This window comes from Somniosus microcephalus, chromosome 4 (assembly GCF_052327205.1).
Source record: "Somniosus microcephalus isolate GS21.2 chromosome 4, FLI_Smic_1.0, whole genome shotgun sequence".
NCBI lineage: Eukaryota > Metazoa > Chordata > Chondrichthyes > Squaliformes > Somniosidae > Somniosus > Somniosus microcephalus.
Window position 1 is genome coordinate 229,741,301 of NC_140990.1, and position 26,895 is coordinate 229,768,195.

A 26,895-nucleotide genomic window follows, 5' to 3' on the forward strand; every position below is an offset into this window, starting at 1 on the left:
ATATATTAGCACGGATAGAGGATTGGCTAACTAATAGAAAGCAGCGAGTCGGGATAAATAGGTCATTTTCCGGTTGGCAAACAGTAACTACTGGGGTGCCACAGGGGTCGGTGATGGGGCCTCAACTATTTACAGTCTACATTAATGACTTGGATGAAGGGACCGATTGTAATGTAGCCAAGTTTGCAGATGATACAAAGATGGGTGGGAAAACAAGTTGTGCAGAGGACTCAAAGAACCTGCAAAGGGATATAGACAGGCTAAGTGAGTGGGCAAACATTTGGCAGATGGAGTATAGTGTGGGAAAGTGCGAGCTTATACACTTTGGCAGGAAAAATAAAAAAGCAAATTATTATTTAAATGGAGAGAGATTACAAAATGCTGCAGTTCAGAAGGACCTGGGGGTCCTTGTGCATGAAACACAAAAAGTTAGCATGCAGGTACAGCAAGTAATCAAAAAGGCAAATGGAATGTTGGCCTTTATTTCAAAGGGGTTGGAGTATAAAAGCAGGGAAGTCCTGCTACAACTGTACAGGGTATTGGTGAGACCACACCTGGAGTACTACGTACAGTTTTGGCCTCCTTATTTAAGGAAGGATATACTTGCATTGGAGGCAGTTCAGAGATGATTCACTAGGTTAATTCCAGAGATGAGGATGTTGACTTATGAGGAAAGGTTGAGCAGGTTGGGCCTATACTCATTGGAATTTAGAAGAATGAGAGGTGATCTTATTGAAACATATTGGATACTAAGGGGGCTCGACAAGGTAGATGCAGAGAGGATGTTTCCTCTCGTGGGGAAATCTAGAACATAGGGGCACAGTTTTAAAATAAAGGGTCGCCCTTTTAGAACTGAGATGAGGAGGGATTTCTTCTCTCAGAGGGTCGTAAATCTGTGGAATTCTCTGCCCCAGAGAGTTGTGGAGGCTGGGTCATTAAATACATTTAAGGTGGAGATAGACACATTTTTTCAAGATAAGGGAGTGAAGGGTTATGGGGAGCGGGCAGGGAAGTGGTTTTGAATGGCAGAGCAGGCTCAGGGGGCCAAGTAGCCTATTCCTGCTCCTATTTCTTATGTTACATACGAACATCCGAATTAGGAGCAGGAGTAGGCCACTCGGCCCTTCGAGCCTGCTCCGCCATTCAATAAGATCATGGCTGATCTGATTACTCCACATTCCCACCTACCCCCGATAACTTTTCATCCCCTTGTTTATCAAGAATCTATCTACCTCTGCCTTAAAAATATTCAAAGGCTCTGCTTCCACTGCCCTCTGAGGAAGAGAGTTCCAAAGACTCACGACCATCTGAGAAAAAAATTCTCCTCATCTCTGTCTTAAATGGGCGACCCCTTATTTTTAAACATTGACCCCTAGCTCTAGATTCTCCCACAAGAGGAAACATCCTCTCCACATCCACCCTGTCCAGACCCCTCAGGATCTTATATGTTTCAATCAAGTCACCTCTTATTCTTCTAAACTCCAGCGGATACAAGCCTAACCTGTTCAACCTTTTCTCATAAGACAACCCGCCCATTCCAGGTATTAGTCTAGTAAACCTTCTCTGAACTGCTTCCAACGCATTTACATCCTTCCTTAAATAAGGAGACCAATACTGTACACAGTACTCCAGATGTGGTCCTTAAAGGTCAAGATGACCAAGTGCAATCCCCAGACACCATTCTGATGATACGCCTCAAGTCAGCTCACGAGCATCTTTTAGTAATTTTCTGTTTTTCAAGCTATTGAAACTGAAAGCTTGCTTCAGTGAGACTTCCAGGTTGATGTCAGTTGTTTAGAACTTGAGGCAGTTTTGTGTCCTGCACTCAGGCCCACTGTGTGGGAGTTTGACTGTTGAAAATAAAACATTACTCTTAACAATGCAGCTGTTTGACTTGGATTTGAATCCAAAACAGAATGAAAAGAAAATATTCCAACCAATTGCACCACCATTCTACCTTACAGGATTTTGATAAAATATTTAAAAATGAGAATAGAGGTCTTTTAAAAAAATAAAACTGGCTTTTTCCATTTATTTAAAAATAATTCTGCTGAACACTTCATTGTAATGACAGTAATTTAACTGGTTTATTGAAAAGATTTTCTTGTAGTTTTAATCAACTAGCTGTATGGAGCAGAAAATGGGATATGGCCGCTTAGCAAGCTATTGGTTCAGTTGTGTAATGCACAGTACCTCTTGCATCATGCACAATTGGGTGGTTTAACTTCTGTGCATTGATGGTGTGTACAAGGAGTGAAAAGGAGTCCCACGTACAGACTTCTGAATTATTCAACTGTGTATTTACAGGCACATATATTCAAATTGCATTATCAGTTAACAGTTCTCTCATCAAAATAAAACTATACTACATGCATAGGCCTCAAATCAAAATTGTTAAGCTATTAGGAAACTGTATAAGTCAGTATGTTAGAAACTCTGCATTTCTTCTCCACATCATGATTGACTTCATGAGTCATGCATAGCATTTCTACTGCATTGCTTATTTTAACTAGCAGAAAACATGCATGTTAAAATTACACGAGGTCGTGGAATACTAAATCCATTGACTGCTTGTTGAAGAGTGTTTTTGGGTGAAGGTGGTGTTAGTAGACCCTCTGTTAAGCTGGAGCCAGAGGGGCTTGTTGGGGTAAGTGTAAAAGAGGCTATTTCAGGAAATGACACTCTTTCCATGTTATGGGACCAGAAGAGGGTTGATGGCCTCTGACACAACTGTACTTGGTTACTGGAACTGATGTGCAACAGCTGTGAAGAAAATGACAGAAAAGAGAAGGAATTGTTGATTGCAAGACATTAACATTTACTTGTTCATTTGGTACAATTTTCAAGCTCTGCTCAGTACAATTTTATGCTTCATTTAAACATGCATCAGATTGTTAATGTAACAAAATTGCTCCACTTCAATTGTTACAATAAAATAAGAAATATGATGGTGTTTTGCAGAAAAATGTAAAATTTTTCTCCAATGTTAGGGTAGTGTACCCTTGATCCATTCACTCCGCATCCATCCTTTAGAAAAGGTAGAGAGAAACTTTGTCATATTATCAGGGAAATAGGATTGGATACAAGAGTTAGTATAACTAAGTTAAGTCCCCGATGGGGAATGCTTGGCCTGGGAAGATAAAGCGTTTGCTCCTTCTTAGTACAATTTTTTAAAAAGGTATAGCACTTTTCACTCATGCCATTAGATTTATCACTAACGATTGTACTAGCAAGTACTAACAAACAGAATAAGGAAAAACTACTCCTTCAACCCTTAAACTGCAAACAGTATAGAGATTCAACATTAGAAGCTGGAGGTAACATTAGAAGCTGGAGGTATATAACGTGGTAGTGTGATCAACTCTGTTGCAACGGATATGCTATCAGCATGATGTGAAAGATATTGATAAATTCCACAAGCATCGCCTGCAAATGACACTTCCTATTAAACTTTAAGGCGAGATCACCAATGTAGAAGTTCTGTCATGACCCAGTACAGCGGTTGTTGAAGTAATCACCTAATAAACCAAAGATTAATTGGGTCAGCCAAGCCATTTGGACGCCAGTCAGCTTCTGAAACAAGTTTTGCACTGTGAGCTGAAAAACAGCAATCAATCCTGTGGGGGCAGAAGTAGTCTAAAAGTCTAACAGCATTCAGGGGCTGATTTCCCTCCCTCCATCTCTACCTGGGCACTTCAGGCAGATCACACTTCTGGTGTACAACTCCTGATCTGTCTATAGTTGTGAGTTCCAGTCATTTTAATATGCTTAATCTTTCCCTGGTGCAGACCTATCTCTTTGACCTGGTACCATTGGTCCCATCCTTTTTCCTCTGATTTGCACCCGAGTGTTAAGTATTTTCTGGCTTCAAAGCAGAGGAAAATCAGCCATGTAATGTCTTCACTGACCCCTCTAGTGCATCTCACTTTGAAAATGAACTGTGCAAATTCAATAGAAAGTGAGAAAACTGCAAAACTGTGAAGTGGTTACAGCAGCTCACTGACTTCAACCAGACCAGTCTACACTGCAACTACTGAGAGTGGGCCTGTAGTTCACACATTAGGCTCCAGTCAAATTTATCTTGTGCTGTCTTGAGTGATTAGATCACCGGTGAGAACTGCATACTTCAAGATATCAAACATTGCGTGCAGTTTTTGGAAAAAGTCACAGTACACATTGCCTTCCAAAGGTTGCTAAACTCACTCACTCTAATTTTAAATTTTCTTACCACCATTGAACTTGCACATTAACGTTGCTAAACAATTCAAGTCCAGATCTTTTTGTTTTTCAACTTTCAGCCCACTCTAATTCCCTCAATTTTAAATTGAACACAGCTGTGTTTTTTTTTTCCATTCTTTCCCCTTTAACCATGTCAGGGCTGTAGGAAATAAAGTTTTAAGCAGAACGAAATCAGCATTCATTTCACCATATTTAAATAATTGGAAAATGTGCCATGTTAAGGGGAAAAATATAGAAACTGGGATTATTGCAGTGCCCTATTAAAATTATATTTAAATTGTTCAAAGTACCCATAAAAAATACACTGAAGATCATAAATATAACATAAATAGGGCAAAATAACACCTGAATACTGATCACAATATATTTTGATTTTTTTTGAGAGCTTTTAAGTTATTGAGGTTAACAAATTCATGTTCATAGATAAATAAACAGAGCCAGTACCTTAACATTACAAGAAACATCAGAGATGAGAGATTGGACATTACAAGCTTCGAAACTGAAGTGCGCTATAAGGGCAACATTTTCAACAGTCCATATTTCGCTTTGATAATAACGGTGAGGCTAACAGCACTCACCATGATGGAGTAAATCTGACAGCAACTTCCAGCGTCCGCACATGCGCATTTAAACGCAGATATCCGGAAGTTGCTGTCAGAGATACCCTGCTCCTCCAGAGGCTGCGCTGTAACAGTCCTCGCCGATAGACTCGGCACTGAAATCAATGCAAGGGTGTGAAGTTGGGGTACTTACCCACTAAGTATACCAGAAATAGTTAGGGCTGGTGTATTCAGAAGTAAGTGAATTTTTAACTGCGTGATAAGTGATAATTACTGCCAAACAACCTCTCTGGCCCAGAAAATTTAACTTTACAAGTACGGAATCTCATTCCTTCAGAATTTAATTAGTGTTGGAGATTTCAGAAAAACATTAAAAAAAAACATTTTCTGTCAGTCTCCTTTATCTCTCTCTCTTAATCCCATCTTTCTTTCCAATTCTTATTTTGCTTTCTGTACATGATTTACATCCAATTTATACTTCCTGGTTTAGGCTCTGCGTGTCTCAGTGAGGATTCTTCAATCTAATTGGTTGATGAGCGTTGCTGTTTCCTGCCCTGCTCACAGACGCCACAGATCCCCTGTAGAGGGCGCCGCGCTGGATCAGATGCCCGATGAGAGCACGGCTACGCTCAAACGCTTGCAAAATCTCTGTGGGCAGCTGTCAGTGTATTGAAAGGTGAGTGCCGTTCCTTCGCTGCTGACCGCAAAATCCAGGCCAATAATATTTTCTGATGTACTGCCTCTGACATGATCACTGATTCCCTTACCAATTGAGTTAACCACAAAAACAATCTGCTTTGTACATTTTTTGTTGTTACAACACAACCCTATGAACGATTCCCAAGCAAAACTGTCAATGTTTAGCAATTTTCTCTCTTCACAGATGCTGCCTGACCTGCTGAATTTCTCCAGCATTTTCTGTTTTTATTTCAGATTTCCAGCATCTGCAGTATTTTCTTTTTGTATTAATGTTTAATAACTATTCAATAAAAGTCTTTGAGAAGAAAGGCATCTGAGTGTTTACTCTGCCTCAACTGCGCAACTCACCAATAGCACTTTGTGAAACATTGCTAAGCAGGTTCAATAATTGTGCAATTTTGTTTTGTTGTGGTCAGTACAATATAAAGTAAAAATCCTTTTTAAAGAGAGTCTCATGAGTATTCCTTAAAAAAAAAGTTAAAAACTACATAAGACAGCATGGAATGAGAGAATGCCACATATCTGGCCCATCTACAGTCAGTCTGTAATCGCTCCGCCAAACCTATTTAATCATTTGAAGGTATTGACTAACCACAAGTAAAACTTCCAAGATGTTGTTCAGTAAAATGTCTCTCTATCCAGAAAAGTATCCACATAACCTCCAAAATATCAATCTTACATCAAAACCTACACTATTCACAATGGATGCTGCATCTCAGGGAAATTACATTTCTTGCCCCAACTAAGATAAGCCAAGCACAGACCATGGGATTGAACCAAGTCTCTTCCTGGTCTGTATGACACAGCACCACACACTGAGCTATTAGGGGAGCTGCAGCATCAAAGACTTTTGATGGGTGTCTATTGCACAGAGCTATCTTGCTGTGGAGGGGGGGGAAAAAAATCTAGGCCGAGAAATTCGGTGGGCTGCGCCACCAGTTAGCGCCCAAAGAGGGCACTTAGTGGGTTTAGCGCCACTGGCCACGCCTCCCGCGAAATTTAGCGGGGCGCTAATGGCGGCGCTAGCCGTTAGCGCTGCGCCGCCACCAATGACGTCATCGGTGTGCGCAGCGCCCCGCTACTGCCCCGATCGCGAAATTTGGTAGCGCCCCCTGCTGTAACACCGGTTGCAATTTGCGACCGGTTCAGGGGGGCCTACCTGCAGCGGTAGAGGCGCTGAGGTGCGGCCATTTTTTTTTGCTGGCCACCTGCCAGCACCTCTTCGCGCAGCCGTCCCCGGCCTCCTGAGCACCCCTCCCCGCGTTGTGCCGGCTGTCTCCCAAGAGCCCGGCACTTCTCCTTGGTGCCGGGCTCTTTTGCCGGCACTCGCGATCTTAGATCACGCTGCAGCAGGCCCCTCCCCTTTAAGAAGGGGAGGAAGGCCTGCAGTACTGCAGCGCACCGTGCCGCAGCGTGTGGCGCTGCGGCACGTTGCGCTGCGAACTCCAGTTGCAGCGCCCCAAGACGGATGCGGGGGCGCCTCCAGTAGCGCCGCGCTTCCGTTTGGGGTGCTCAAACTGAAGTTCCGGCGGGCGCTCGCGACTCCTTCCGAGGCGGTACTTCCGGCGCCCTGGCGAGCCACCGAATTTCTAGGCCCTAATCTTTTAAGGAATGATTATTTGGTATACATGACAACCTAAGAAATTAGCAAAACCCAACTAACAGTTCCAAAAAGACACAGCCTAAAAAAGCTATCAACTCAAAACAGCCTTGAGAACAGGTTTATAACCTATAGTTACACTCACAGTACAGTGGGTGATCATCACTTAAGCTGTAGGTATGTCCAACATTCCATCACTCACGTAAAGGACAAGTGTGGCAAAGTTATGGAGGATTTTCACTCATTTCTTGCATAGCAATTGCAGACTACTGAGAATACTTAGTTGCACTAAATCTGATTGATAAGTTGTTTTAAAATTGTTTGTACAATATTTCCAAAGATATGGAGGCCATCTTCACCCTTTCCTCCCAATTCATGGAGGCATTGTTCTCCACTTCTCCCCAATTCAGCTTGAACTCTTCCACCCCGTCCTCCAGTTTATGCTGGTAGTCCTTTATCTCTTTTCCACTCTCCCCACTGTTCTTCCCCAGTTGTCCACACATCCCTACCTGATGCTACTCTGATGAAATTTAAACTCTGCTATGCACCGTGGGCAGAAGTTCCTGACATCACAAAACTATTGCAAGGTGAAGACTTCCTGTTCACACCATGTAGATTTGATCCCCCAGAGAAGCAGCTTCAGGAAGGAGTGTGAGTGAAGCTGGGAATGAGGCACGGAGACGATCTACATTCACAAATGCAGACAAGTGTATTTAAGTCCAAAATACTGTGGGCTGGATTTTGCCAATGGGGACGCATTGGGGGTGGGGTTGCTGGTTGTCGGGTTTCAGTCCCGCCCCCAACGATGTCCGGCCAATTAAGGGAAAGCCGGTGATAGAGGACGTCAGCGTATGAAGTTTCATCTGTCGAAAATCTTTGACAGATGAATTGTCAGCGTTTGACAGCTTTGAGAAACACTTACAATCTCTGTTCTATGGTGAGCCCTTGCACTGAAGGCTCACCAAAACCTATTTCCTCGGCAGAAATCAGATGGCTGCTGCATCTGAGAATGCAGCAGCCATTCTGTCATCTCTGCTGTTGAGATGAGGCACTGCCAGATCCCCAAGGGTTGAAGCCTGCAGGAAGAAAAGGTAAGTAAACTTTTTCTAACACTTTACACTCACCTCTCATACCTCTCCACACTTGCACCCATCACTCACCTCCACAGCAGACTTTTCGACACCTCTCACCCCCGCAGGCCCACTGCTCGCCTCGCTGACCCTGACGAGGTTCGCAGCCGTAGGGAAGCCCACACTTGCAGGGGTAAAATGGGGATAAGCCTCAATGCTGCCTGTTAACTACCTGTTAACAGGCAGTTAATTGACTGTAATCCCATTCCCGCCTGGAGGAGACGGGTCCCTGCGCGAGTCGGGGACCTGCCTCCTGGGAAGATGGCACGGAGGCGGGTTCGGTACCCGCTCCAGGTTCGGTACCCGCTCCCAGTTTCTGCCATTTTCCCGGCAGTCCCGCCTCCATACCTGCCTCTCCAGGGCTAGCAAAATTCCCCCATGTGTCTGCAAAGTGTGGACGTGTCTAGTTGTGCAATCATAATCCAACATCAATAACCGACTTGCATTTAAATTATCCAAACCTTTACTTTTGAAAGATCTGGATCATACGTTATCATTCTTATCTCAAATGAAAATTTGTTCTATTCTGCCAATCTTGCTTTATAGTTAAACAACCTAAGTATTAGAGCCGTCCTTTGTTGGACTTGTCTAAACCTGCTCTTTTGAAGGAAGGGGATTTGAACATGCATTCACTATCCTAAAGCATTATGTCAAGCTAAAATAACCAAAAATGTGAGGCTGCGATCAGCAAGAATAATTCAAGTTATGTCAAGAGCATTGAATTATAAAAAGATATTTTCAGTAATTGCACATAGTTGCACTCAAATTACAATTCACTCGAATGCCGCAGTGCATTTTATCATTTAGTTGATGGGGGAAACTAGTAGCTTTGGGCAAGTTACTGCACCCAGCATTATAAGGTAGCTGAATATACAAACAATAGGGATGACATAGTCACTAAAGAATCCTGGATTAGTGATCGTGGGCTAGATTCTCTGCACATTCGTAGTCAACGAGTGCCAACTCTACTAGTATTAGCTATTATAAACAAAAATGTTTAAAAAAAGAACTTTTTCTCGATGTTATTTCTAAATGAGTGTAATTATCAATACTGCATTAAGTTTTTAATATTGAAAGGATATGGTGGGGAGAAGCAGTACAATTATTTCACCCAGATTATGATTTTTTGAACTTCTTATTCCTTCTTTCTGTGTATAAAAAGTGAGTTGACTACCTTCTTATTTTTGGTCTGCTTTCTTCATTCTTATTCGATCTAACCAAGGAATTGGTATGCTGTTTTCTCCACTCTGTTCAGATTCAATACATCTCCATACGTGTAACAGACTTTAATTGAGGTTGCTTTGAATATGTTTAAATATTACTTCTATTTTTGGATCCTTTTTTTAGGGCTTCTCAATTCAAGTTCCTTTCTTCAACAAAGAGGCCGAACGTTTACCAGTTGCCAGATTTCTGCTAATGTTGCTGTTGAGCAGGCTAAGGAAAGTGCAGATGTCTCTTCCCCTGGTTTGCTTCTGCTCTTGCTGAGAACTTCTGGGGCCCAACTCAGTTTATCTCTGGTAGCATGTTTGCTATAATGAATTTGCATGTGGTAAACCATAAGTCAAAATGCATGCTTTTTTTTTTAACTCCAAAGCACTTTTTTTCATTCCTGTGATGTGGGTGTCGCTGGCAAGGCCTTGAGAAGGTGGTGGTGAGCCACCTTCTTGAACCGCTGCAGTCTGTGAGGTGGTGGTACTCCCTCAGTGCCGTTAGGGAGGGAGTTCCAGGATTTTGACCCAGCGACGATGAAGGAACGACAATATATTTCCAAGTCAGGATGGTGTGTAACTTGGGGGAGAACTTGCAGGTGGTGGTGTTCCCATGTGCCCGCTGCCCTTGTCCTTCTAGCTGGTAAGAGAATTACTTTGCATAAGACTGTCCTTAATTTTCATTAGTCAAGAAGTTTGTACCGCCTAAAAATGTTAAATTGGAAAACCAGCAGCTTCCCAAGCTGAGATCTGGGATACAACTTTACCTTAAGTATTTATATTGTAAAACAGAACTATCCTGACCAACCAACACCAGGAAAATAGATTAACTGGTCATTCATTTCAATCTGGATTTTGACATGTGTAAAATGACTGCTGCACTTTCCCAAATAACAACAATGAGTGTACTTTAAAGTAATTCATTTATGTGAATCACTGAAACCTTTGAGAGATGCGAAGGCACAATATAAATATAAGTTCCTTCTTTTTGACTGAAATCAAAATCTTGCATATCCATTGTATATTAAAAACCATGAGTGGTCTCAGGAACAGTAGTTGGCAGCGTAAACTAACGCGATGTAACTAACTGATTATAATGGAGCAGCCCCAAAGAGCAGCTGCAATAATCTCAATATTTATATAAACCTAAAATCATGTTTACAAACTGCCCAAGCAAACAAACACATGGAGAAAACAAAGTGAATGATCATATTTTGAGAGTAAACAAGACAGCATGCCGGAGCAGATGAAAGCTTTTATCAAAGTGAATGTGTTGACTCACAACAGCGAAGCAGTTAGTGACGTGATCTTCTTCTTATCGTGTCTACAAACTGTTCCCTTTGGGGAACAGTATGAAGTAGTGGAAGGATTTCTGGCTGCGTTAAACGCTCCTTCCGTGACCGTAACCATCTTCATACCAGCCATTAGGGTGGTTAGTCCTATGGCGGGAGGGTTTTACGGGCTCCCACAACCCATACGAGGGGGGGAGGCCACCCACACCCGCGGATGCAAGTATCCCGCTGGATGTCAACCCAGAATTTAGAGCCGGAGCTCCGACTCCACTTGCCGGGACTGTCTGGAGCGGGGTTCGAAACCCTACACCTTCTGGCCCAGCGGCGGGGATGCTTACCGATACGCCAAAGGCCCACTCCGTAGTGACGTGATAAAAAGCCATGTAAACATTCAGAAGTCAAAATCATTCTTGAAGTGATCAAAATGAAGCAAATCCAACAAATCACTCATGTAATAGATACAATTGTGTCCCAAAATATTTAACCCACACCGCATTGAGTGCACGGAGCATCATCTCAGCGCAAGCACAAAGATTGTGCCATTAGCTTCCTGAAATAAGGCAGAGATCTGCACAACAGAACCTCAGACCGACTAAAAATGATTTCCTGCCCACCCCTCACACTGAACTTAGTTTTCTCCTTCCCACTAAATTCAAATGCCATGGGAGATGGATTGTATTTTTTTATAAAACTCTGTGGCGGAGCCACCAAGAGACTCAGGGCAATTAGTAATAATCCCTTTAACTACAGTGTAGTGCAGCTGTGGACTGCACCTTTAAACTGTCTGTTAACTATACTGTATGTACGCCTGCACTCTGCGTGATGATGTCATGACGCCGATCACATGACCGCCAGTGGCGCAAAGAACGCGATGACGTCATGACGTCAGCTTCCAGAACCTTCCAGCAGTCGTCGAGGGCCTTGCAACCTGAACAGACCTGTGTACACCTTCTCCTGTAGTTAACCAGCTAACTTCGTTGTTTATTAAACTTTGTTATTTTGATTCACTGAGTCGAACTCCATTATTCGGATAGGAACCGCCGTTCCTACATTGGTGACCCCGATCTCGTCGGACAACTTTCGTTGAGATTCCATAATGAACACGAATGCCGTCGCCCTCAAACTGCCGCAGTTCTGGGAACAGCAACCAGCAGCATGGGTTTTCCAGGCAGAAGCCCAATTTGCACTCCGGGAGGTTACAGCGGATTCGACCCGTCATTACTACGTGGTCTCCGCTCTCGACAGCGCCACGGCCTCGCGGGTCGTCAACCTCCTTGGCAATCCACCGGCTGAGGGCAAGTATGAAGCTCTAAAAACTCGTTTGCTATAGGTGTTTGATCTCAATAAGTCGGAGCGCGCATGCAGGCTTATTTCTATGCCCGGCCTCGGGGGCTCAAAACCATCGGAACGGATGAGCCAGATGCTCACGCTTTTGGGTTCGGAGCCCCAATGCTTTTTGTTCCGCGAACTCTTCCTCTGCCAGGTACCTGAACCAGTTCAAGCGGCCTTGGCCAATTCTGCCATCACGCACTGTGCTGAGCTCGCTGCAGAGGCAGACAAGATATTTACGGTTACACAGCAGTGTTGTGCAGCCACAAGGTGCCCTTCCCCCACGCGAGCAAAGCCCAGCCCTCCTCCAGCAGGCTGGTGCGCGCACCACGCACGTTTTGGCACCAAATCTCGATGATGCCGTCCTCCCTGCAGTTTCTCCCCGAAAAAAAAGACTTCAGCAAGCCCGCACTTTTCGAGACGGACAGCAGGGTCTGAAAAACACATTCAGGTCACCATGGCGGCCGGTTCAGTGGGAAAACTCCTTTACATTACGGATTCCATGACGGGGTGACGATTCCTGTGTGACACTGGTTCCCAGTGCAGTATTCTGCCAGCTTCAAAGCTGGATCTACAATCCGGCGGGCACGGTCCTCCCCTCGTGGCAGCTAATGGCGCGGCTATTCGCACGTTCGGAAAACAGACAGTCAATTTAACCTTCGCCAGACAGTTTTGTGTGGGAGTTTATCACAGCTAAGGTCTCGCAGGTTATCCTGGGGGTCAATTTCTTCTGTGCCAACGGCTTTCTGGTCGACATCCAACACTGCCGACTCATTAATGCGTCCACTTTCCACGCGGTGCCCTGCCACCGCAGCACCGCCATGTCCTGGTCGGTCGCCTGTGCGGTTCCATCGCAGGACGGGTTTACGTGCCTGCTCGGCGAGTTCCCGGAGCTCACCAGGCCGGCTTTTTTGGCTGCAATCACGAGGCATGGTGTGGCGCATCACATCATCACAACAGGATCGCCTGTTTACACTCGGGCGCGAAGATTAGAACCCGGCAAGCTTGCAGCTGCAAAGGCTGAGTTTCAGACCATGGAGCGCCTCGGGATCATCCGACGCTCCGACAGTCCTTGGTCCTCCCCACTGCACATTGTGCCTAAACCAGGCGGCGGATGGCGGCCTTGCGGTGATTACAGACGCCTAAACGAGGCCACTACAACGGACAGGTATCCAACACCCCATATACAAGATTTTTCAGCACAGCTGGCGGGCAACTCCGTATTTTCCAAAGTGGATCTCGTCCGCGGATATCACCAAGTCCCTGTGCACCCTCAAGACGTCCCCAAAACAGCGGTCATCACTCCGTTTGGGCTGTTTGAGTTCCTCCGAATGCCGTTCGGTTTGAAAAACGCGGCTCGGGCCTTCCAACGGCTAACGGACTCTGTGTTACGGGATCTGCCTTTTATTTTCGTTTACTTAGATGACATTCTCATAGCCAGCAAGGATTCGAAGGAACACATGGTGCATTTACGCACACTCTTTGCCCGTCTCAGCCAACATGGCCTTATCATCAACCCAGCCAAATGCAAGTTTGGGGTAACCAGTATTGACTTTCTGGGGCACATGATTACCTCAGAAGGCGCCGTTCCACTGGCCACCAAGGTAGAGGCAGTTACGGCATTCCCGCGGCCTCACACAGTCAAATCCCTTCAGGAGTTTCTGGGGATGGTGAATTTTTATCATCGTTTCGTCCCCAAGGCAGCCCAGTTAATGCAGCCCCTGTACGAAGCACTCAAAGGGAAGTCGGGCAAGGACGTTATCACTTGGACATCGCAGATGGACCAGGCATTCCTCGACACCAAGGCGGCGTTGGCAGACGCAACTATGCTTGCACACCCACTCCCGGGCGCGACAGTCGCCCTCACTACGGATGCCTCCGACTACGCCATCGGGGTGGTCCAGGAACAATGGGTCGACGGGACTTGGCAGCCGTTAGCCTTTTTCAGCCGCCAACTGCGCAAGAACGAGCGAAAGTATAGCACTTTTGACAGGGAGTTGCTGGCCCTGTTTTTGGCCATCCGACATTTCCGTTTTCTCCTAGAAGGGCGCCCGTTCACTGCGTTCGTGGACCACAAGCCGCTCACTTTCGCGATGGCCAAACTGGCAGAACCTTGGTCAGCTCGGCAGCAGCGCCACCTCACATTTATATCCGAATTTACGACGGATTTACGGCACGTGTCCGGCAAGGATAATCTCGTGGCTGATTGCCTCTCCCGCGCTCCAGTCCAGGCAGTTCACCTGGGCATCGATTTCGTTGGGTTGGCGTTAGATCAATTGGCAGATCCCGAAGTACAGGCGTTTCGGTCCACGCCTTCCAGTTGGCAGGTAGCCGATGTTAAGTTTCAAGCAGCAGGCACCACGCTCTTGTGCGACACATCCATGGGAGTGCCCCGGCCCATTGTACCGGTCGAATGGCGTAAGAAAATATTCCAGGCTATACACGGTTTATCGCACCCGGGGATGCGAGCTTCACAACGGCTCATGTCCCGCAAATTTGTTTGGAAAGGAATGCATTTGGACGTCCGGGACTGGACAAACAACTGCGTCGAGTGTCAAAAATCAAAGGTCTATCATCATGTCAAGGCTCCAGTGGCCACCTTTCCGGTGCCAGAACGACGTTTCGATCACGTACACGTGGACTTAGTGGGTCCTCTTCCCGTGTCGCGGGGTTTCACGCATCTCCTGACGGTGGTGGACCGTACCACCAGGTGGCTGGAAGCGATTCCCTTGGTCGCTACCACTGCAGCAGACGTCTTCAGGGCGTTCATTTCGTCGTGGGTGGCTCAGTTCGGGGTGCCAGCCGACATCTCCTCTGACCGAGGTCCGCAATTCACGTCGGAGTTGTGGAACGCAGTTGCACAGGGCTTGGGTACCAAGCTGCACTGTACCACCGCTTACCATCCGCAGGTGAATGGCCTGTGCGAGAGGTTTCATCCATCTCTCAAGGCGTCCCTCCGTGCCAGCTTGCGTGGACCCAACTGGGTGGACAGACTCCCCTGGGTGATGCTAGGCCTCCGCACAGCCCCCAAGGATGATCTCCAGTCTTCATCGGCTGAGCTAGTCTACGGTCAGACACTTCGAGTACCAGGTGACTTTCTCCCTCCACACACTGAACTGTGGTCTGCAGCTCAGCAGCTCCTCCAGCATCACGAGGCGGCCAGGAATTTCCTGCCTATTCCTACCTCGCATCACAACCTACAGAGGCCTCATGTCCCGGCAGAGCTCATGAGCTCTGATTACGTATTTATTCGGCAGGACTGCCACAGAGACCCACTCAGACTGCCTTATGCTGGGCCGTTTCGTGTCATCTCATCGGGAGAAAAAATTTTCACGGTCGAAGTGGGCGGCAAGTCCGATACCATCTCTATCGACCGACTTAAACCAGCCCATCTAGATCAGAGTGAACCAGTCGTGGCTGCCCAGCCACCTCGCCGTGGACGACCACCGTTGACCGCCAGACCAGTTATGCAACGGCCCGCCATTGAACCGCCTGCATCTGCCTCATCCTTGCCCACACCACCTGCTATTGTTTCCTCTACACCTGATGCACCGCTGCAGACACAGCCAAGCACCAGCTCGTTTCCCAACGTTCCACCTCCGCTGCCTGAGTTTCGTCGTCGTTCGGGCAGGCTCATCAAACCTCCTGCTCGTTTGACACTGGCTGTTAAAGAGAATTCTAGGGGGGCGCCTGTGGCGGAGCCACCAAGAGACTCAGGGCAATTAGTAATAATCCCTTTAACTACAGTGTAGTGCAGCTGGTGACTGCACCTTTAAACTGTCTGTTAACTATACTGTATGTACTCCTGCACTCTGCGTGATGATGTCATGACGCCGATCACGTGACCGCCAGTGACGCGAAGAACGCAATGACGTCATGACGTCAGCTTCCAGAACCTTCCAGCAGTCGTCGAGGGCCTTGCAACCTGAACAGACCTGTGTACACCTTCTCCTGTAGTTTACCAGCTAACTTCGTTGTTTATTAAACTTTGTTATTTTGATTCACTGAGTCGAACTCCATTATTCGGATAGGAACCTCCGTTCCTACAACTCTTTAATTCATTTACAAACTTGAGTCACAATCCATTACCTTCATGTATATATAATTTGTGAAACATAAAACAAAGGGGGAAAAATTCAGTTGGTTTGCGCCTCCCGTTAGCGCCTTAACAGGGCGCTAATGGGGCACAAAGCAACTAGCGCCCGGGCGCGGCGATGTTTGCGCCACTCGTGAAATTAACTAGACATTTTGTGGCAGCGCTAAACACTACCACCACGATCTCCTGCGCCGGCAGATCGTGACATCAGTCGAGTGCACAACGCCCCGGTAGCGCCCCCTGCCTTACCGCCTGTCGCTAGCAACGACAGGTTGAGGGGAGCGTTTTGCAGTCAGGAAGGGACTGGGGGAGTGCTATTTAAAGGCGAGCGCTTCCTGCCTTTTTTTGTTGGTGACATTTTTGCACCACGCATTCTGAGAGAGACTTCTGGAGAGATTCAACACTGTGTGAAGGAGTTTTGGGTACTGAGCAGCACTTTGCAGGTTCATTTTGATTTGCCCTTCCTTGTATCTATTTAGAAGAGACTGTGGGGGCTGCACTCTGAGCTCTTTCCCTGGGGGTCTCCATTGTTCTTTCCAGCAGATTTGATGTACAGGTCTCTCCAGGCCGAGATTCAAGGCTGCAATGAGCAGGATGTGGATGGAGAGCAAAATCAACCCTCCCCTTTAAGATAAAAACAGAAAATGCTGGAGAAACTCAGCAGGTCAAGCAGCATCTGTGAAGAGAGAAACAGAGTTAACATTTCAGGTCGAAGACCTTTCGTCAGAACTCCCCTTTAAGAACTGGCCGACGCCAGTTTGTCTGTGTTCCATTGCTGACTGACATCACATGAGCTTAGTGTCGAAAGATCCAGCTTGGTATAGAATCAAGCAGGAAATATTTGCATGATCATTTCATTCAGGATACACTAATAATCCCACAATTATGTCAATATTTAATTTAGGAATTATTCTCTCCTTGTGCCCCAGTCTCAATAGTCGGCTCCTGCATTTATTTCTTGTCTCAGTCTCTGCACCTATATGTTGGGTCAGTATCCAGGTACGATGGTTGATTCAACCAATTTGAAAAAATATTTTGATCAATTTAATGGTACTTGTTGGTTACTGACTTTTAATAACTGGCAGTAGTGATTGGTTTATCTTCTGATTATTGCCACTTGCAGACAGATAGCTTGTTCCTAACCAAAATTAGATTTCACAAAATCAATACCTCCACTTAAGGAACAGTGGCTTCTGATTGTGTGGTCTTTTATATTAATATATAATATTTGATCCAATCATTTTTTTTGCCCGACAAACACCTTTGAGATGTGACAAGCACTTTTAAGTTATGACATTCAGTTCTGAGGTGGGGCTCCCTGCAAACACATGCTGTACACAAGGGGGGGGGGGGTGCGAAGATCCGTGGCCCTTGCAGCACACTTCCACCGGAATCGCATTTGAACATCCGCAAATTATGCTGAAAACGGGTTACATCAGGTCCCGGTCCTATGTTAGGAGCGACGCCTCTTTCCACGCCAAACAAAGCCATTGCCGCAGTAGGGGCATGGCTAGAAAGGTGAAGACTCCAAACGATGAGAGTTCATGGTGTCCCAACCTTTCAAAAGGTCTGATGGATCATCGGCAACTGATGAGATCTGGCCACACCTGGGGCGGATTGAACATTGTGGATTTCTTTTCGGGTTGAGGTGGTTGACCGTGGCACTCTCATAGGCCAGCCACAGTTTGCAGCATCCCGAGAACACGTGGGTGGCATTGCTACACCCCTATCAGGTGCCCGCTAAAGCTACGCAAATTAAGGGAACTTCCACTGACCCTGTGAAATTTGGTGCAGTGAATGTCAGAGGTCCCATGATGGTTGCACGACAGGATGCAGCTGCTATGGATATTTATCTATCTATATATATAAATAAATAAAAAAGTTGGTTTGTCTGTCTGTCTGCTATACACTCAAAAGTTATAGAGCGTACCTACACGCATGTTATATCAAAAGAAAGCTTATCATTAGGGGAGTCTCATAGGCGTATTTACTTTTTGGTCAGATAAAAATTGTTCGGACACTATACAAAAAACGTTCAAAAAAAGGACAAAATCCGCTCATTAGCGGTTGACCAATCCTACCGCTCATTAGCGTTGAGTGACATAATGGTTGACCAATTGGGGGGCATTTCATGGCATTTGTGGGCGGGGCCTAATCATTCAAACTGCCGAGCGGGAGCTGAGCTGAGATGAGTGGCGGCCATTAACACCTGCCGGGCCTCAAGCTCAAAAAATGGTAATGGAGGTGAGGAAATTGTTGATTCATTAGTATTGACACATTAAATATAGATTTCCAGCAAAAAAAAAAAGTTGGTTTTAAAAGAAAATAAAATCCATTTGCAAAGGGACTCGGGCTTTCCTCCCCTCGGCGGTGGATGAGCTGCCTGCAGGCCTCAGGCCTCGAACTCTCCTCGCCAGCCATGCCCGAGCTAGGCACCGCCCGTCCCGCTGGGCCCGATTCCAAACCAGCGGCCCGCGATCGCCGCCATCTTGGTAAAGGCTGGCGGGGCGGAGCCGAGCGTAGCCATTGCCACCATCTTGGTAAAGGCTGGTGGGGCGGGATGAAGCCTAGCGGGAGGTGAGTTGGGGTCACTCGGCCCGGTCCTCAGCTCAGTTTGCGGCCGGGTACTCGGGCTTCCCCCCCCTCGGCCCGGTCCCGGGGCTCGGCTCCGTTTGCGGCTGGGGACTCGGGCTTTCCCCCTCTCGGCCCGGTCCCGGCTCCATTTGCGCCCGCGGGCCGGGGACTCGGCCTTTCCCCCCCTCAGCCCGGTCCCGGGGCTCGGCTCAGTGTCCGGGCCTGAGGCACTAGGGAGGGAGAGGGGAGGGAGGGACAGAGAGGAAAGCAGGGAGAGACAGGGGGAGGGAGAGAGAGAGAGAGGGGGAGGGAGGGAGAGAGGCAGGGAGAGAGAGAGGGAGACGGGGGGGAGGGAGGGAGAGAGACAGAGGCAGGGAGAGAGAGAGTGGAAAGAGAGAGGGGCAGGGCGAGAGAGGGTGAGGGAGGGAAAGAGTGAGGGGGTGGGAGAGGGAGGGAGAGCTCGCCTTCTTGCTTCCTTCGCAGGGGTCCATCGGGCCAGGCCTGAGGCACTCCTTCCCCCTCTCTCTCTCCAGGCTAATCCCGAACTAAATCCAGCATTCTTTCTCTCTCTCTTCCCCCCGTCTCTTTCTTCTCCCCCCAGTCTCTCTCTCTCTCTCGCTTCCCCCCGTCATTCTCTCTCTCTCTTCCCCAGTCTCTCTCTCTCTTCCCCCAGTCTCTCTCTCTTCCCCCCAGTCTCTCTCTCTCTCTTCCCCCCAGTCGCTCTCTCTCTCTTCCCCCAGTCGCTCTCTCTCTCTTCCCCCCAGTCGCTCTCTCTCTCTCTCTCTCTCTCTTCCCCCCAGTCGCTCTCTCTCTCTCTTCCCCCCAGTCGCTCTCTCTTCCCCCAGTCGCTCTCTCTCTCTTCCCCCCAGTCTCTCTCTCTCTCTCTTCCCCCAGTCTCTCTCTCTCTCTTCCCCCAGTCTCTCTCTCTCACTCCCCCATCTCTCTCTTCCCCCAGTCTCTCTCTTCCCCCAGTCTCTCTCTTCCCCCCAGTCTCTCTCCATCTCTCTTCCCCCAGTCAGTCTCTCCCTCTCTCTCTTCCCCCCGTCTCTCTCTCCCTCTCTTTCTTCCCCCAGTCTCGCTCTCCCTCTTCCCCCCAGTCTTTCTCTCTCCCCCAGTCTTTCTCTCTCTCTCTCTCTCTCTCTCTCCCCGTCTCTCTCTCTACCCCCCAGTCTCTCTCTCTCTCTCTCTCTCTCCCCGTCTCTCTCTCTCTACCCCCCAGTCTCTCTCTCTCTCTCTCTCCCTCCCCCCAGTCTCTCTCAATTCAATTCAAATCGCTTTATTGGCATGATGACAAGGTACATCTTATGTTGCCAAAGCATCGAAAAACATTCATGGTTTAACACAAAAAATACAGATCTATCCATACAGTGTATAAACAGATATATCCGAGTGTATAAATATACAGTCATATAATTTGTATATACTCTTTACTTATATTTAGTGGTTGTCCCTCTGTTTATGGCAAGCTGTAACATAGTGCGCCGCTAAGGTTACACAATTTCTCTCTTCCCCTAGTAGGTATGGGAGTTTTTGGTCGTCATTCAAATTTCTGAATTCCGGGCATATTTTTGTGAATTTTGGGTAGAAATTCTCCCTGATGCCCTGATATTTTCTACAAGCTGTGAGGAAGTGCATCTCTGTCTCCACCACTCCCTGACTGCAGTGAGAGCATATCCTGTCCTCTCTTGGTAGCCGAGTCTGCCTGTGTCTACCTTTTTCGATCGCCAGGCTATGTTCACTAAGTCTGTACATTGTCAAGGTTTTCTCAGTTTGCTATCCTTTACCATGGTCAAGTAATCAGCCATGCTGTATTGTCTGTTTAGGGCCAAGTAGCAATTGAGTTTGTTTTGGGTTTTTGTTGTTTCTGCCCAATATGACAGATATTTTTCCTTTTCCTCTCTCTCCCCCATCTCTCTCTCTCTCTCTCCCCCCCAGTCTCTCTCTCTCTCTCTCTCTCCCCCCCCAGTCTCTCTCTCTCTCTCTCTCTCTCTCCCCCGCCCAGTCTCTCTCTCTCTCTCCCCCAGTCTCTCTCTCTCTCTCTCCCCCAGTCTCTCTCTCTCTCCCCCCAGTCTCTCTCGCTCTCTCCCCCAGTCTCTCTCTCTCTCTCTCTCCCCCCAGTCTCTCTCTCTCTCTCCCCCCAGTCTCTCTCTCTCTCCCCCCCAGTCTCTCTCTCTCTCCCCGTCTCTCTCTCCCTCCCGTCTCTCTCTCTCTCTTCCCCCGTCTCTCTCTCTCTTCCCCCCGTCTCTCTCTCTCTTCCCCGTCTCTCTCTCTCTTCCCCCCGTCTCTCTCTCTTCCCCCCGTCTCTCTCTCTCTTCCCCCCCGTCTCTCTCTCTCTTCCCCCCGTCTCTCTCTCTCTTCCCCCCGTCTCTCTCTCTCTTCCCCCCGTCTCTCTCTCTTCCCCCCGTCTCTCTCTCTCTTCCCCCGTCTCTCTCTCTCTTCCCCCCGTCTCTCTCTCTTCCCCCCGTCTCTCTCTCTCTTCCCCGTCTCTCTCTCTCTTCCCCCCGTCTCTCTCTCTTCCCCCGTCTCTCTCTCTTCCCCGTCTCTCTCTCTCTTCCCCCCGTCTCTCTCTCTCTTCCCCCCGTCTCTCTCTCTCTCTTCCCCCCGTCTCTCTCTCTCTTCCCCCCGTCACTCTCTCTCTTCCCCCCGTCACTCTCTCTCTTCCCCGTCTCTCTCTCTCTTCCCCCGTCTCTCTCTCTCTTCCCCCCGTCTCTCTCTCTCTTCCCCCCGTCTCTCTTCCCCCCGTCTCTCTCTCTTCCCTCGTCTTTCTCTCACTCCCCCATCTCTCTCTCTCTCTCTTTCCCATCTCTCTCTTTCACTCCCCCATCTCTCTCTCTCTTCCCCCCAGTCTCTCTCTTCCCCCCAGTCTCTCTCCCCTCCAGCCTCTCTCTCTCTCCCCCCAGTCTCTCTCTCTCTCTCCCCCCCAGTCTCTCTCTCTCTCTCTCCCCCCCCAGTCTCTCTCTCTCCCCCCAGTCTCTCTCTCTCTCCCCCCCAGTCTCTCTCTCTCCCCCCCAGTCTCTCTCTCTCCCCCCCAGTCTCTCTCTCTCCCCCCCAGTCTCTCTCCCTCTCTCCCCCCCAGTCTCTCTCCCTCTCTCCCCCCCAGTCTCTCTCCCTCTCTCCCCCCCAGTCTCTTTCTCTCTCTCCCCCCCAGTCTCTCTCTCTCTCACTCCCCCCAGTCTCTCTCTCTCTCACTCCCCCCAGTCTCTCTCTCTCTCCCCCAGTCTCTCTCTCTCTCTCCCCCAGTCTCTCTCTCTCCCCCAGTCTCTCTCTCTCTCCCCAGTCTCTCTCTCTCTCCCCCAGTCTCTCTCTCTCTCCCCCAGTCTCTCTCTCTCCCCCCCAGTCTCTCTCTCTCCCCCCCCAGTCTCTCTCTCCCCCAGTCTCTCTCTCTCTCACTCCCCACAGTCTCTCTCACTCCCCCCAGTCTCTCTCTCACTCCCCCCAGTCTCTCTCTCACTCCCCCCAGTATCTCTCTCTCTCCCCAGTCTCTCTCTCTCTCCTCCAGTCTCTCTCTCTCTCCCCCAGTCTCTCTCTCTCTCCCCCAGTCTCTCTCTCTCTCCCCCCCAGTCTCTCTCTCTCTCTCCCCCCAGTCTCTCTCTCTCTCCCCCCAGTCTCTCTCTCTCTCCCCCCCAGTCTCTCTCTCTCTCCCCCCCAGTCTCTCTCTCTCTCTCCCCCAGTCTCTCTCTCTCTCTCCCCCCCAGTCTCTCTCTCTCTCTCCCAGTCTCTCTCTCTCTCTCCCCAGTCTCTCTCTCTCCCCCAGTCTCTCTCTCTCTCTCTCCAGTCTCTCTCTCTCTCTCCCCCCCAGTCTCTCTCTCTCCCCCCCAGTCTCTCTCTCTCCCCCCCCAGTCTCTCTCTCTCCCCCCAGTCTCTCTCTCTCCCCCCCAGTCTCTCTCTCTCTCCCCCAGTCTCTCTCTCTCCCCCCCAGTCTCTCTCTCTCCCCCAGTCTCTCTCTCTCCCCCCCACCCCAGTATCTCTCTCTCTCCCCCCCCACCCAGTATCTCTCTCTCTCCCCCCCACCCCAGTATCTCTCTCTCTCCCCCCATCTCTCTCTCTCCCCCCCGTCTCTCTCTCCCCCCGTCTCTCTCTCCCCCCCGTCTCTCTCTCCCCAGTCTCTCTCTCTCACTCCCCCATCTCACTCTCTCTTCCCCCCAGTCTCTCTCTTCCCCCCTGTCTCTCTCTCTCTTTCTCCCCGCCAGTCTCTCTCTCTCTTTCCCCCCAGTCTCTCTCTCTCTCTCCCCCCAGTCTCTCTCTCTCTCCCCCCCCCCAGTCTCTCTCTCACTCAATTCAATTCAAATCGCTTTATTGGCATGACAAGTTACATCTTATGTTGCCAAAGCATTGGAAAACATTCATGTTTGTTCACAAAAATACAGATCTATCCATACAGTGTATAAACAGATATATCGCTGAGTGTATAAATATACTTTCATATAATTTATATATACTCTTATCTTAACTTTAGTGGTTGTCCCTCTGTTTATGGCAAGCTGTAACATAGTGTGCCGCCAGTGTTATGCAACTTCTCTCTTCCCCTAGTAGGTATGGGAGTTTTTGGTCGTCATTCAATTTTCTGAATTCCGGGCATATTTTTGTAAATTTTGGGTAGAAATTCTCCCTTATGCCCTGATATTTTCTACAAGCTGTGAGGAAGTGCATCTCTGTCTCCACCATTCCCTGACTGCAGTGAGAGCATATCCTGTCCTCCCTTGGTTGCCGGGTCTGTCTGTGTCTACCTTTTTCGATCGCCAGGCTATGTTCACTAAGTCTGTACATTGTCAGGATTTTTCTCAGTTTGCTGTCCTTTACCATGGTCAGGTAATCAGCTTGTGATGAAATATTCCATTCATCACTGCCTGTGACTGTGGTTGGTTTCAGGTTTCCCCTCACCATTGTATTGCCTGTGACTGTGGTTGGTTTCAGGTTTCTCCTCACCATTGTATTGTATATTGGAATGTATGGAATGTGTTGTGTGTAGGGCTCCGCCCATACCTGGCCTCTATGTAAGCCAGCTCAGTCTGGCCTCATATCCAGTACTGCAGAGCTCCAGATGGAAGATACCTCTCTCCACTGCGTGTTATCTTCTAAGTTAATAAAAGCCTTGTTTTGTTCCGCTAACATCGAGTCTCGGGATTATTGAGGCACATCACAGCTATGTTGTATTGTCTGTTTAGGGCCAAGTAGCAATTGAGTTTGCTTTGGGTTTTTGTTGTTTCTGCCCAGTATGTCAGATATTTTTCCTTTTGCTTAGCGACGATTGTGTTGGGTCGAAGTCTTTGTGTTACGCTGTCACTGTCCTGTGGCTGGTTATTGTTAGTAGTGTTAGTAGTTACTTCACTGAGTCCCAGGACTAGTTGACTGAGGGTATTCTTCTTTATGGTCAGCTCTTGGCATTTCAGGGCATCGCAGTGATAGCATTGGGGTTGCTCATTTGTAGGTGATTCCAAAATTTGGTGGCTCTTTATTGGATAGTGATTATTAATGGATATTGGCCTAGTTCCGCCCTGCATGCATTGTTTACTGTTTTCCTTTTGAGTCCGGAGGATACTTTTACAGAATTCTGCATGTAGGATCTCAATTGGGTGTTTGTCCCATTTTGCAAATTCCCCCCAGTATCTCTCTCTCTCCCCCCCAGTCTCTCTCTCTCTCCCCCCAATCTCTCTCTCTCTCCCCCCCAGTCTCTCTCTCTCTCTCTCCCCCCCCAGTCTCTCTCGCCCCCCCAGTCTCTCTCTCTCTCCCCCCCAGTCTCTCTCTCTCTCTCTCTCTACCCCCAGTCTCTCTCTCTCCCCCCCGTCTCTCTCTCTCTCCCCCCGTCTCTCTCTCTCTCCCTCCCCCGTCTCTCTCTCTCTCCCCCGTCTCTCTCTCTCTCTCCCCCCGTCTCTCTCTCTCTCCCTCCCCCGTCTCTCTCTCTCTCCCCCGTCTCTCTCTCTCTCTCCCCCGTCTCTCTCTCTCTCTCTCCCCCCCGTCTCTCTCTCTCTCTCTCTCCCCCCCGTCTCTCTCTCTCTCTCTCCCCCCGTCTCTCTCTCTCTCTCCCCCCGTCTCTCTCTCTCTCTCCCCCTGTCTCTCTCTCTCTCTCCCCCTGTCTCTCTCTCTCTCTCTCCCCCCGTGTCTCTCTCTCTCTCTCCCTCCCCCGTCTCTCTCTCTCTCCCCCGTCTCTCTCTCTTCCCCCCGTCTCTCTCTCTTCCCCCCGTCTCTCTCTCTCTCTCCCCCCCGTCTCTCTCTCTCTCTCCCCCCCGTCTCTCTCTCTCCCCCCCGCCTCTCTCTCTCTCCCCGTCTCTCTCTCTCTCTCCCCCCCCGTCTCACTCTCTCTCTCCCCCCGTCTCTCTCTCTCTCTCCCCCCGTGTCTCTCTCTCTCTCTCTCTCCCCCCCAGTCTCTCTCTCTCTCTCTCCCCCCCCCAGTCTCTCTCTCTCTCTCTCCTCCCCGTCTCTCTCTCTCAATTCAATTCAATTCAATTCAATTCAAATGCTTTATTGGCATGAAAGTTTACAGAGAACCATATTGCCAAAGCTTACATTGCAAAAAGGTACAGTTTTCCAACATTCTGTAGGTGTCAATCGATTTGACATTTGTTGGGTACATACAATATTACTTTTAACAATATTAATTTTAAACAGTCTTACTTTTAAACAGTCCTCAGGTTGTGACATGTTGTTACATATTTGGCCCCAAGGTATGGTCTGTCTCCTTCTCCCAGGACTAATCTCAATTTTGACAGGTCATCCAATTCCTTGAAATCTGGGGTTGTTTGGCTTAGCTTGTTGAATAATATGTTTCTTGATGTGTTGAATTTTTCGCATTTTAGGAGGAAATGCATTTCTGTTTCAACCTCGCCGGCCAGACATTGATCGCATATTCTATTCTCTCTAGGCTGCCAGGATTTCTTGTATCTGCCTTTTTCAATTTCCAGTTGGTGGTCGCTTAGTCTGTACCTGGTGAGGGTCTGTCTCTGTTTTGTGTCTCTGATGGCCGTGAGGTAGTCTGCCAGTTTATAATCTCTTTTTAGAGCCCGGTAACATTCTAATCTGCTTTGGCTTTCGGTTACTTTGTTCCAATGTTCCAGGTAGGTTTCTTTGCATTGTTTAATGATTTGGTTCACTCGGATTGGTGTTTGGACGGCTGTGTTGGTCTGGGGCTGGTCAGGGTCCGGCTGAGTACTTAGTTTCAGTAGCAGCTGACTCAGGGGACTCTTTTCTGGGTTTAGCTCTTGGGTCTGAAAGGCTTTGAAATGAAGGGTGTCTGGGGAGCTAGATTTGAGGTGATTTAGGAAGTTTAGTGCTCGTTTTTGGATGTTTATTATCAGTGGGTATCTGCCTAGTTCGGCTCTGCATGCATTTGTTGGCGTTTTTCTTTGGGTGCGAAGGATGCTTCGGCAGAATTCTGCATGTAGGGCTTCTATTGTGTGTTTTTCCCATTTAGTGTAGCTTTGGTGATTTAGCGGGCCCCATACTTCACTACCGTACAGTGCAATGGGCAGGATTATGCTGTCAAATATTTTGAGCCAGATTTTGATTGGGATTTGGATGTTGTAGAATTTTCTTTTTATTGCATATAGGGCTCTTCGGGCTTTTTCTTTTAGTGCATTCACTGCTATGCTGAAGCTCCCTGATGCTGTAATAGTTAGACCAAGGTAGGTGTAGCTCATAGTGTGTCCTATAGCGGTATCACTGAGGGTAAATTGGTATTTGTTTTCCTGACATCTGGGCCTTTTTTGAAAAATCATGATGTTGGTTTTCTTTAGATTTACTGTTAGAGCCCAATTTTGGCAGTATTTGTCAAGTAGGTCTAGTTGTTGCTGTAATCCCTGTTCTGTGGGAGACAGCAGAACCAGGTCGTCCGCATAGAACAGGGATTTCACTTCTCCATCAAGGAGACGGAGACCTGGTGACTCGCTTTGCTCCAGCATGTCTGCTAATTCATTTATGTATATGTTGAACAGGGTCGGGCTCAAATTGCAGCCCTGTCGGACGCCTCTTCTCTGGGTGAAGAAATCGGTGCGTTTGTCTCCAATTTTGACCCCGCATTTGTTTTTCAGATACATTGATTTAATAAGGTCATAGACTTTGCCCCCTATTCCACACTGAAGAAGTTTATAATAGAGCCCTTCGTGCCATATAGAGTCAAAGGCTTTCTTGAAGTCGATGAAACAGGCGAATATTTTCCCATTTTTTGTTTGGTG

The 26,895-nt window shown here is 48.1% G+C and overlaps 1 protein-coding gene across 9 annotated transcripts in view; it reads right to left on the reverse strand.

Annotated features, from left to right (window-relative positions):
- The window catches only part of gulp1b (GULP PTB domain containing engulfment adaptor 1b), a 607,790-nt gene that overhangs the window by 21,538 nt on the left and 559,357 nt on the right, over positions 1-26,895 (reverse strand). For 8 of the 9 annotated variants that reach the window (XM_085985908.1, XM_085985904.1, XM_085985903.1 and 5 more), the window contains one exon: positions 2,539-2,763. The exons of the other annotated variant lie outside the window; for it this stretch is intronic. In XM_085985908.1, the coding sequence (XP_085842034.1) occupies positions 2,539-2,763 (225 nt within the window). The remainder of the gene's footprint in view (positions 1-2,538; positions 2,764-26,895) is intronic. 9 annotated transcript variants of the gene reach the window in all.